We start from the raw sequence: 12,782 nt of genomic DNA, 5'->3' as shown, positions 1-12,782 counted from the left end.
TGAGAGCCCTGGGCTGGGTGGAAATTTTCTTTTGGCCTGAATTCTGTCTCTCACTCTGTGTACGTAACTCAGGTACATGTGATGCCTGTTTGTGGGAGAGATTTGTTACCATGAGGTAAATCCAAACAAACTCCAGTCAGCCATTGCGAGAGATGCTAATCTTAATTTATTGCCAAGAAAAGTAAATTGCAAAAAAGACGCTTAAATGAGATTAAAATCACGATAAGGAAAGCTGCCATTGAGCACAGAGTGAGAACATTTTCCACTGAATCACATCATTGGAAACGTGCTACATTTCTGTATTAACATTTAAGCTGAAATGCTCAATATCTTCACCTTTTAAGTACACTGTTTGCTTTCTATCACCTGTGGAACTCTCCAGTCAGGGAGAAACTCAAGCAGGTGAGCCTCAATCTGCTCCCACTGGTTCAAATCACTGCAAACAGTGAAAACATTATTTGTGATGGATCATCTGTTTTAAACACAGTATTTAGTATTTATCACTTATTTTATGTACATCCCTTCTTGCCTGGTGCTGATAACACCGAGGGTTTGGCCCCTGCATGGGCTATTCACTGAAGAGCAGAACTTGATGATGCTTGTGGGCACCTTGCAACTGAGAAGGTTCTCTGTGATTCTCCTCCAGACCATGACTATTTGGTGAATCCATTCTGTTTGTTTCTCTACCTAAGGCGTTCTCGAGCTCCCTTTATAAGAGGCGCAGCTCCGGGGCTGTGCAGAACGTGGGACTGAGCTCGGCGGGCCCTGCTGCGGCTGTGGCCATGGACGAGTTTGGAGGGCTTTTTAAAATCACTTTGAGCTTTCTCAGTGCTGGGGAAACCCTCCGGTGAACCGCGGAACGGCCGGGATGGGGTCTGCCTGAGACCCCTTGCCTGAGCGACTTCCCTGCGGCGGGACGGAACAGCCGGGACTCGCTCCCCGTGCCGCAGGGTGTCCCGAGTGGGAAGGACACGCGAGGATCATCCAGTGCAACCCCAGCCCTGCACAGACATCCAGCAATCGCACCCTGTTCAAACGCTCTTGCAGCTCTGGCAGCCTCGGGGACGGGACCCGGGGGGAGCCTGGTCAGTGCCCGAAGGAAAAAAGCACCTTTCCCCAATGTCTGGGTAGCACGTCTGTTCTTTTCATTCCTCCCTGATGGTTAATAAGAGAATTCTGTCTGGTTGAGAGACAGTAAATGACAACTTTCTTTAATTTTGGCTATGTAAATTTGGAGCAAAATAAAAATAAAAAGCCCATTTGGTAAACTTGGAATAGCACGATGTGAAATTCTCATTTCACCTTTTCCAGCAAGCGAATGGTTTCCTTATGTCCTCACTTTGTGACTTTCAAGTGGCCCTTGGGGAGCCCATTCTGTGCCCCACCACCCTCTGGGGGAAGAACTTTGTCCTAATGCGCAGCCTAACCCTACCCTGACACAGCTGCAGGCTTTTCCTGGGGGCGGAGATCCCTTTCGGAGGGTCGGAACAGTGACAGTGACATGGGACAGTGACAGGGACAGTGACAGTGACAGGGACAGTGACATGGGACAGGGACACGGGACAGTGACACGGGACAGTGACACGGGACAGTGACACGGGACAGTGACACGGGACAGTGACACGGGACACGGGACATGGGACAGTGACAGTGACTGGGACAGGGACACTGCCCCCCCCGCGGCCCGCCGCTCCCGAGCGCCCCCAGCGGGCACCAGGCGCAGCGCAGCGGCGGCGGCGGGAGGCGCCCCGGCTCTAGGCCCCGCCCCCGGGCCCTGGTCACGTGGTGCGGCTTGGGCCAATGGCGCGGCGCGGTGCGGGCCCGGGCGCCATTGCTGTCAGAGCGCAGGAGGCAGAGCGGGCGCGGAGCTGCGGCCGCCGCGGGCACGGCCGGCACAGCGCGGGCGGACAGCGCTCCCTGCCCGGGCCGGGCCGCGCCCGCACCGCCGCCACCCCGCGGGCAGCGCCGACGAGGCGGCGGCGCCGGCGGCGGCAGCGGGAGGAAGAGGAGGAGGAGGAGGAGGAAAACACCATCCACGCACAGCCAGCGGCGGCAGCAGCGAGGGGCGGCCGGGCGGGGCGGGGAGGGGACACAGCGCCCCCCGCCCGCCGCCGCCTCCGCACGGGGCCGGGACCGGGACCCCCCCTCGCCCCGCCCGCCCCGCGTCCCGCACGGACCCGCCGCCCTCCGCGCGACCCCCGGCCGGGGGGGGCCGCAGCTGGACGCGGAAGGGCGGCCCCGGGCCCCCCCTGCCTCCTCTTCGCCGCCCGGCCTGGAGGAGCGGGGGACGCGTCCCCCCCGCTCGCAGCGGAGAAGGGCCCCCCGGCTCGAGGATTACCGCCGCGGGGGCGGGTAGCGAGGAGCAGCGCGCCCGCCCCGGCCTCGGCGCGTCCCCTCCCGGCCGCGGGGCCCCGCGGGGCCGAGGGGTCGGAGCGCGGCGGCAGCCCCGGGCAGTGACGGGGGTCGCCCGCCTCGCCCCTCGCCCCCGGCCGTCCCCCCAGACATGCCCCGCCGTGGCGGCCCGGCTCGCCGAGGATCATGACTGCGGCGGCGAACTGGGTGGCGAACGGGGCCAGCCTGGAGGACTGTCACTCCAACCTCTTCTCGCTGGTGAGTGAGCGAGCGGGCGGGCGGTGGGCGGCTGGGTGCTCGGGGGTGGCTCCGCGCCGGGTTTGCCGGTCGGCAGCAGCTGCCGGGGGTTTATAGGCAGGGCCCGGGGCTGCTCCTGCGCTGGCCCCTCCCCCGGCCCGCTCCCCGTGTTTATTTTGCTCCTTAGCGTGATTTGCCGCGGGTCCGTGTATCGCTCGCAGCTGGAGATGTGAGCTCTGTGTCCCCTGCACGACCATTTCCCTGGTAAACAGGCTCCTCTCCCCGCCTCCCTTGGCACTCCGTGCCCTGTGCGCTTTGTGCCACCGAACCGGGGGGTTTGCTCTCCTCTCACAATGACAAACGCCATTTCAGCAGCAGCGAACGCTCATGTAGTGTGATCGTCTGTCGGACTTAGCTCTGGGCTCCTGTGACGGCGTGTCAGCTGCTGTTACAGCCTGCTCTCCTCTTTGCATACATCGTGCTCGGGGGCAGGAGGTTAAAAAAAGAAAAAAAACCCAAACCTTTTAATTTTGCCTTCTCTGGAGAACAAGCGCGGCTGACAGTAGCGTGCCGGATTGTTTGCATAGATGCCGTCTGCCCACCTCACTGGGAACTTCCGACGTGGATTGCGTGCTTTAGTGTTGCAGAAATTATGATATCAGTTCTGGCTAGCTACAGATTGGCAATTTAAATTTAAAATACGAGAGCAATTTGTGCGTAACGGCAAAGCCTTTTGGAAATACCTTGTTGTATTTTACCGGCACACAGCGGAACGTTATCCCTCCTGGCTGGGCAGCAGCTGAGTGAGCGAGAGGGCTGGTGGATCATCGGGAGCCTTCTGTGCCACAGGGATCATGTCGGAGGGGAGGAGGGACTTGTTCGGTGCGTGGTGTGCTGGAGTTCAAACCTTGTGATGCAACTTTGGGGGTAGCATGTGTGAGAGGGTTGTGGTGGTTTACCCTCCCCGCAGCACAGCTCTGCCAGAATTGGAGGTGGGTGCATATGTTCTGCTGCTGATAGAAAGGAAGAGATTGTTTTTAGCTCCCTTATGAAAATCAAGAGAGGGGGAGAAAAGGAAATTGCTTGGAGATGCAAATGATCGAGCTCTTTGTTTTATGCTTTTTAAATTCATTGTAGTATATTTGTTATTTTGTCTCAGGGTTGGTTTTTTTTAAATCTACACATGCTTGGTGTTTATTTTGCTCATAGCTTTTAAGAATCTGGGACAAGAGCCGTGGTCTTCCACTGCTGGAAAACTGGCCCAGAGATCGTTCTGTGAGAATGATACAATTCTTACTTCGGCTTTTTATTGCACTGTTACATTCTGTAAGTTTGTATCGGTGCTTCTGTTGGAAGGCATGCGGTAATATTTATAAATATGTAGCAGTGCTCTGTGTATCGAGATGCAGGGAGGGTGATTCGGGGGATTGTTATGGTGATTTTGACTACGCTGCTCTTAGGCAGGCAGGAAAATAAATCGGGAAGCATGAAGGGAACAATCGTATCTGATTGTAGGAGGGAGGCAGTGGAGGGTTTGCTCCTCGCAGAGTTGTGAAGTCCCCGTTCATTAATGCAGACTGGAGTGTGTGTTTGGAGAGGCGGAACTTCTCCTGCAGTTGCAATCTGCTGATCTGTCACTGGTAAAAATAATTGTTGGCATGCAATTAGCATAAATTATAATGTGAAGCTATTTCATAGTTATTGTGGTTTGGTTGCTTTTTCTTTTTCTCCCACCTGCCTAGGCTAGGGAAATGTTCAATTTTAAATGGGTGTGTAATATCACTGAAATAAGTTTAACGAAATTCTTTTGCAAGTGGCTTTAATAATAATGAGTTTAATGTGCAACCCTTTAATCTCCCATGTAATTTTGTGGGAGGTATCTATACCTTAATGTGGTGCTGTGCATGAAACTCTGTCTTTATTGTATTCTGACTCTGCAAAAAAAAAAAGTAATAAAGTGTAGTATTTTTAAAATACAGCAGATATGAAAACTATTAGGAATATTTATTTTATATTGTGTTAGTGTTTGTTGGGATTTATGCATCAGTGAAAGATACTGAGAGTGGAAACACTGACTGGTAATGTTTGACCAGCACCGCTGGCCCTTCAACCTCAGATTGTCATATTCATTTCAAAATTTATGAAGTGTTAAAGCTACAGTAGTCTGGATTAGTAGTTAGAGAAACTTTTGGTAATCATTTACTTTTCAGTGTAAAAGAACAAAATCTAAATCAGCACTTGATGGGAATCCATTCATTCTTTAGGAGCAAAGTAGATTACAAGTATTTTTAAAAATGATTCTGCTGTTAGAAGTTGGGGGATTTTTTAATTGCAGGCTTTGTTTTGGGTGTGAATCACAAAGAACTGTTCGTGACTGGAGAATTGCAGTTCTGAAATAATTATAGTCTATCATGATACTGTTGGTTCATGGTTAGATAATATTTCTAGCCACAGACGTTTGTTTTGTGGAAGCAGGAATGCTGTCTCCCTGCCCTGGAGATGCCAGAGCTCTGTGCCAGCACTGTCTGGTTGCTGTGGTGGATTTGGGTTGGTTTAACAATTCACTATTTCTATTTTTCTGTAGTCTGTAGACACGCTAGAGAGGTTAGGAGCCTTTGCTGCTTCTGAATCTTTTAACGGGAAGCATTTTCTGAAAGCTTTTAATGACTGATTGTCTTTGATCAGTGATGTCCAGAAAGTGTGGATGTCCTCAGTGCCCTGAGCTCAGTGTCACCTGAGGGGAGAGCACGGTGTGAAGTGAAGGTCTCATGGTTCCCTCGGGCTGTGCAGGTGCTGGGGTGCTCTCAGAGCTGGGATGTCCCTCTGCACTTGCAGCCCTTGGCAGCACCATTGTGTGTTGTTCTCCAGCCGAGCGGGAATGCAGCGCCGCTCTGGAAAATGGGTTAATGTTGGTGTGCTCTGTCAGGCAAAAACCCAGCCAGCCTGCACAAAGACGTCCAGTCCTGCTCTGAGGGTGAAGCCTTTCCCAGTGGGGTGATGTAAGGGCCAGTTTGCATCTCTGTCATCAGAGTGCTCCTCAAATAATAACTTGTTTCATCTGCTGGGTGTAATAGCCTTGCTCATTAAAAACACTCTTTCTGTCTGAATTTGCTGTTCCTAGCACAACAGTAGGAGAAATTATATTTATCCTCACTCTGTTGTTGCTGTAGTCAAAATGTCTGCTGCTGCTTCTGAAAAGAATGTCTGTTTTGATAAACAGTATTTAATAAGCCATTGTAAGGGCCAGTTTATTTAAATACTAATTAAGAGCTGTCTTATAACTATTTAGAGACAAAATGTTCTGAGGTAATATGCTTTGTATTAAAACTTCAGCCCCAGCTGGCAAGCAGTCTTCCTGTGAATAATCCTTAATCATAAAAGTAGTCTTACTGAAATTAATTTGACTTTTCCTGTGAGTAAGGGTTACTCATATGACAGCGAGGGCTTGCATGGAGGTGTTTCCTCAACTGTCTGGCTTTGCTGCCACAGTGGATCCAAAGGCACAAGTCAGTCTCAGGAAATTGGGGTGAAGTTACATAACATTGGATATACTGGAAAAAAGAGTACAGCCAAAGGTGTCAGGAATGACCTGAAATTTAGAGGAGCTTTCATGGGTTAGAAAGATTTGGTACTGTAGGAAAAAACTGCCTGGAAATGAAATGAATGTGTTCTTGGGATGTAAGACCAGGGTATGGAAACTGCTATGGAAGATCTGGTTCTTGGATAAATGCATTCCTACAAAAACCAGCTGCCAGAAGGGTCCAGACTGTGGGAATTGTGTTTGTTCCCGTTCAAGGCAAAGTTACAAATGGTGAAGGCCATTGCTACTGTTGCCTTTTGCAGTTCACATCCAGAAACAGAAGTTGTCACCATTTGTCAGGGAGTTTTGTTGATATTTCCAGAATGATAAAAGGAATTAAGGCAACCTGAGGTGGCATTTGGAATATTCTCCTAAAGGTTCTTCATGGCATCAGAAAGGGAAGGTTGCAGAGGCTGCTGTGAGATACTCCTTGGTGTTGCACAATTGTCAGTGAAAGACTTCATAGTAAATGTTGATTGCTCAATGCCTTCGGTAGTAGTGAATTAACCAGTAGTCCTTCTTGCTTGTTGTGTTTTCCTAAATGCAGTGCTCCGAGCAGTGGGCTGGGATTTTGGCATGCTGGATGTTACAGCACTGTAACATATCTTGCTTGTTTGGAATTTTATGTAGGTGTGAATTTACATGCATAAATAATTAAGAAATGAAATTAGCCTCTCAAGTTGTGCAAAAGTATTTGATTCTCCAGTTATCTTTATCCTGAGTTTTATTAGGTAACAAGCCAGAAGCAGAGAGATGACATTAGAAAGCTTGTTCACTTCTTGCTAATAAAAGATTACTTCAGGTTTTAAATCACTGCAGTGGTGGGTTTTTATTATGTCCTGTCAGGGTATTTGACAGTTTAATGGGACGTGCCAGGGAGAGGTTTGAAGAGAACAGACCCAGATTTGCCGAGCTTGGGACAGTGACATTCAGCCAGTGTGCCCAGCTCTGGGAGAGGAATTGAGGGATCTGTTGGGTAACCAACCTTTTTGGAATATTCCCAAAGAAAATGGGGGTTGCAGGAGTGACATTTGCAGCTCAGACTAAGTGTGCCCAAGCCAATCACTGAGAAATACTTGAGTGAGGTTTCCTTGAAATCCCGAGTGTCTTGTGAATGTACACATGTCCTGGGGCTGGGAATCCTTCCCCAGACACTGTGTCCTGATTTTGATGGCACTGTGAGTCTGGTGCTGTGACAGCTGTTGGGAACATCAACACAACAACGAAAATACTCAAATATTAGGCTGAGGTATTAAAAAATGTCCTAGGTAACTACACCTTAAGAATAATAATTTACTGTAACACTATCTGGAAATACATTTTCCTATTTTTCTACATTTTTAATACAGAATTGACATCATAACCCCAGTTCTCAAACACCCCCCTGCCCCCACTCATTTGATCTTGAATTTTTTCGCCTTCTTTTGAGAGTGCTGCCTCATATGAAAGAGTAAAGAAAGATCTACAGATAGAACTTTTTAATCCTTTCTTCTATTATTTTCCTTCTGGACAATGCAGTTCTTTTGAAGAAAATCTAAAGAAACTGAAGGTTTTGATCTTTGGTGGAAAAAATAAGTGTGGTGCATATGAGATGTATCTGCTGAGTGTGTTAACTTGAGTTACTTTGGTCATTGGATGATAAAGGAATCTTTATGGATTTTGTTTTAATTTTTTAATCTCTCTCGTTCTCAGAAGCATTATATAAAAGGAGGGGATGTGTGCATTGCTTTTAAATACCAAAGCCCATCAGTGTCAGGGAGCTGTTGCACTTTGCAATGGGGTGAACACCTGTGCTGCTTTGGAGCTTCCTGTTCACTGGGAGAGAAGGAACCTGTTGTCTCCGCTTTCCTTGATCTCTCCATGGAATTACACCCACCTCCCCCACCTGCCCCAGTCCACTTATGCATCCTTAGTTGTGGCAGCACCCTTTTTTTGGGGTTTGGGTTTTGCTCTGATTGGAGCAGAGATGCTCCTACAAATTTCCTCTTGCATCCCATGACTGGCATGGTTGGCACCTTCCTGCATTCCTTCATTGTCTCCCTGCTGTTGACACTGCTCCCCCTCTGCCTTTCATTTTTCCTTGAGTGCTGGCTCCAGTGTACACCAGGATCACCTCATTATAAATTTATGTCCTTTGTTTTTTTCTAGTTGTTCCATTGTAGCTGTGGAAGGTGACAGTTGATGCCCATAGACCCACAAAACCCCTTTTCCTGAGCTTGTCTGTGGCATCCTCTGGACAACCCAGTACCACTGGATAGGTGGTTGGGCTGTTGTTAAGGCTGACAAGTGTAGTTTATAGAGAACTTTGGAGTTTGTGTGTGTTCATTTGCTGTTCTGTGGGTGAGTTGTGCACTCCGTTGTGTAGAGTCTGGCACGGTGGCATTTGCATCTTGTTGGTGCCATAGTAACACAAATAATAAGCAAAAATACTGCTCTGACTGAAAACATGCTTGTTTTAGTATTAACTTGCCAGTTTGAAAAGTGCACAAGTGTTTCCAACAGAAGATCCCAACCCAAATCCAGAAGATTTGCTTATAAGGAGTGTGTGTTTACATGGGGGCATCTTTGTTCCTCAGACCAGGCTGTTCCACCACTTTCATTTTGAGCTCAAAGTATTGCTTTAAAAATAGATCCTCTTTCCTTGAGTTCCCTGACATCAACTGGTAGTTTTAAAGAGAAACCAGCTAATAAAAATACTCTGCTCTGCAGACCTCAAAGTATGACTGAAAGCTGGTGTTGGGCTGGCTGTGCAGGCAGTGGTGGAGTGAGTGCACAGCAGGGATGAGGGTTGGGATACTGGCAATGCCAGCTTGTGTTGTTTCCTGCTGTGGCTCAGCTCGTTACAGAGCTGTGCATTAGTGTGATCCCAACTCTGCAGAATGATAACGAGGGCTGAGCACAACCTGCTCTGACACCAGGGAGGAAGTTTAGCTTTGCACATCGGGAGGATTCTCAGCATTTCCTGACGTAGTAAGGAGCTGCCTTACTCACAAATGTGAAAGACTTAAGCAGTCTTTCCTTTGGCTTGTGCTGTGAATTTTGATTAATTTTGATGAATCCCGACTCTCACTTGCTACCTTAATCTGTAAAAATGTTATTTCTCATTGAGTCATGCATGGCTTAATCCATGAGCAAAATTGCAGTAGTGGAAATGTGGCTGGAGCTTTTAGTGGCATCCTGGCTTTTATTTCTTTGAGATGGGGAATTTTATTGTGTGGTGCTGTTGTATAAGGTGCCCTGAGGCAATATTTACATTTATGTGACTAACACAGATGAGCTCAAACATACACAATGACCTTGTCCCTCTATTAAGGAATGTATTTAATCAGCTTATGAAAATGGAGAAAAATGGGCAGGCTTCTAAAATTACAAAAGTAATAAGATATGACAGATGTATTTCTGTATCCCTTCTTGTGAGGCACTTACCTCAGCTTTCTTTAATCAGCCAGTGTTGCAGCTTAGTGTATTCTTGTTACTGAAAGTTACAATTACAGAGGAAAAACTTTGGGTTTTTTTCTCCCTCTTTCATTTTTGTCCCCCTTCACTCTTCTTCCATGCCTCGGTGACTCCAAAAGGGTTCATAAATTCATATTTAAGCCTGGAGTGTGGAACTGACCTAGAGAAAATCTTCTAGCCCTTCTCTCTCCCAAGGCAGCTCTGTTCCCCTCATTCCTCTCTCCCCACCACGTTTTGGCAGTGGTGTGGATTGAGCAGAGATCAAAGTGGCTTTGTAACCACAATCCGTGTCTTAGAGAAGGAAATTTAAAGCTTGTTCAGTAAAACTTTATTTCATTCATCTTTTAGCTTTAAAAGAGCTATGCTGTGGTCAGGCCCTTGCGGTCGCCTGTTCTTATGACTCCATATTTGCCCATAAAATACAATATTTTGTGAGAACAGAGGATTGAAAGCAAAATTTAAAGGGAAAACTCTTCTTTACCTATTGACCAAGCATTGGCAAACTTCCAGCTTTCAATAATGATGCATTCATAGCTGACAGCTATGAGACATAAGTTTCAAAATGTGTTGGTTTTTCACATTATGGGAGTTTCTGATTTACTAGGAGATTTTCAGACCTAGTCTAATATATCTGCAGTCTTAGTGTTGGACTTTTATGAGTCTCATTTCATGTATGTCCACAATGTTACTGAATTTGTAGGAGGCTCTGGTGAGACACGAAATTAATTCCAGGAATATCTTGTAGTGGCCATGTCAAGTATTTTTATAAAAAAGTAATTTCTTTGCTGAGAGAAAAGGTTAATTGGTTAAATTACTTTATTCTGAAAGAGCTGCTTTCAGTTTCAGCCCAGCGTTTCTGGTTATTTAATTTTCCATGTGTATTTTAATAAAATTTTGACTGGAGTTCTCTGTGAATTTCCATAATTCCCTTCTGGCAGGAGGTGCTGGATTCTTGTCTTCTCAGGAATGACAGTGAGAGAGTTGGCAAAATGAATAGACATGACCAGTCATGTAGTGGCTTTATTTACTACTTGCCGTATTACGGAAGAGTCATGCACCAGGATTGTCCAGGTGGTGGATTTTGAAGAGCTGAGGGATTTTGGCTGCTCCTGACAAGCAGTACTGGGTGTCAGTGGTGAGGACAGGGATGATGCTGGGTGATGGGATTCCTGTGCTGTCCCTGCCTCCCTGTCCCAGAGGTGTAAACCTGAGCTTTGCAGGGCAGGGCAGGGATGGACACAGCTCTAAAGCCCTGGGAGCTGCTGTGCTGCTCACATGTGGGGCACTAATGTTCCAAGTCCTTGGTGCAGCTCTCTGTGTAATGGAAGAAAGGGAACTGCATTCTTTAACTCACTGTGCCAAAGTTTACTCTGCTCGGCTTGTTACTTCCTCCAGCCCACCCTCCCCCCCGTTTTTTTCTGCCCATATGTCAGATTACTTGGTTTGGGAAACATCTGATAGTCCATTGTATGACTCTGATGTTTGACATTTCCTTCCTCCTTCAGTTAAAAAAAAAACTAGAAAAGAAAGTTAAAGTTGGGAGAATGGAGAAGATTCCTTTGTTTGCTTGCAGATTTGCTTTTGTCATTTTTTTTCACATGTTGGACTGCTTTTCTGTAGTCCAGCTTTCTCTAAGAGGAGACTTCTTAAATTGGGAAAATAGGCTGTCACTTAGTTCTGATTCTCTGTTTGAAGGGATCTTGCAAACCTCATCATTCACCCTGTCTGAGACCAAGGGGGAGGGATTCTCTGCCTGGCAATTTGCATCTTTATTTGCTTTTTTTTGTGCGCTATTGAAGTGTTTAGTGGTAGTTTTCATTTTATTACCTGTTCTCAACCATCTACTCAGAAGTTAAAATATAATTGATTCTCTTTTGTGAAGAAACTGGCTGAAGTGATGGAGAACTCAGAGATTCCTGTCTGTAAAATAGTGTCTGTGAGCTGACCTGCGGGGTGGGTCACTACCTAAACCCAGGCTTTGGTAATACGAAAAGAATTTCTTCAATTCCTTCTGTCTTTTGTCTTGGAGATGGCATTTTGCTTCCAGGCATTGTGTGCTTCCCTGCAGCCTACAGGGGGTAAACGTTCAGCTCTGCCACGGGTAGACTTCATTCCCTACAGGATCATTAAGGTTGGAAAAGAGCTCCAAGATCAAGCCCTCTTCTTCCCCTTTTCCCAGTAATACCTCCCAAACCAAATCAAAGCCAGCCAGGCCTTGTGAAATACATTTGGCTGCTTTGGCTTTGCTAGGTGGATTTGGGATGTGGATAGGTTTTGTGCCTCCTGTGAACCCCAGATTGCTGCCTGTTCAGTTTTGCTGTGCAGCTTGGCTTCCCCATTTCCCTTTCCCACTCTTGGTGCTGGGATTCTGGCCCAGCAAGTTCCCATTTGGTGTGGCTGTGCTGCTGCAAGAGCCAGCAGGACACGTGTGTGGAAGTGCCTGGGTGAGTCTCACTCCCACGCTGACCTGGGACACTGCTCTGCCATCTTTCAGTTTCCTTATGTTTGTGACTTGATTATTTCGGGCTTGAAAGTATCTTTTCAAGTGATGGCTGAATCTCAGCCCGTTGGCTTCCAGCCATGCTTATCACATTATCCTTTCCCATCTCTGATGAACTTGGTTACAGCCTTGGCACTGGAGCTGCCGAGCCAGGCATCAGTGGAACTGTGCTCTGAATTGGCTGGGTCAGTCAAGGGCTGGAGATTTGCTAACCAAAACCTTCCCTGAAGGTGAAAGATGTTGATCTAACTCACAGGTCTTTTCTCAAAAATGCCCTCTTTAATTATTTGTTGTTTTATTATGATTTTTTTAATAGTTTGTGCAGTTAGTGCTGAACGACTATTGCTGCTTCACTGGTGGACATTGGGTCCTGGCTGAAGATGGCAGTTCTGAGGGTGATCATTGACTGCTCTGGGTGTGCTGATGAAGTTTCCAAGGTACCACTTGGTCCCTGGCTAAATGGCAGGGCAGGGAGCAGCTTTGTGCAATCACAAGTCCACCAAAGTCCTGTCTCAGTGGCTGTTTGGCCTGCTGGATTTGCTGAAGTGGAAGTAGTTGTGCATCCTCGAATAATCTCCCAGGCTCTCTGTGTATTTGGTTGATTTCTTGAACTGGGTAGATGTTTTGTAGACAATTTCTAAACTAATACGTACGTTT

General features: G+C 47.2%; 1 protein-coding gene across 1 annotated transcript in view; it reads left to right on the top strand.

Annotated features, from left to right (window-relative positions):
• The first annotated feature begins 1,842 nt into the window (after positions 1–1,842).
• MED13L (mediator complex subunit 13L) overlaps positions 1,843–12,782 on the top strand; it is a 166,199-nt gene continuing 155,259 nt past the window's right edge. Inside the window, exon 1 of the mRNA XM_085076156.1 lies at positions 1,843–2,610. Coding sequence (XP_084932282.1) covers positions 2,539–2,610 — 72 coding nt within the window. The 5' untranslated portion in view covers positions 1,843–2,538. The remainder of the gene's footprint in view (positions 2,611–12,782) is intronic.

The sequence above is a fragment of the Lichenostomus cassidix genome, chromosome 15 (assembly GCF_008360975.1).
Source record: "Lichenostomus cassidix isolate B80296 chromosome 15, HeHo_3.0, whole genome shotgun sequence".
Taxonomy (NCBI): domain Eukaryota; kingdom Metazoa; phylum Chordata; class Aves; order Passeriformes; family Meliphagidae; genus Lichenostomus; species Lichenostomus cassidix.
Note: the sequence above shows the minus strand (reverse complement) of the source record. Positions and strands in the feature narration are given on the sequence as shown.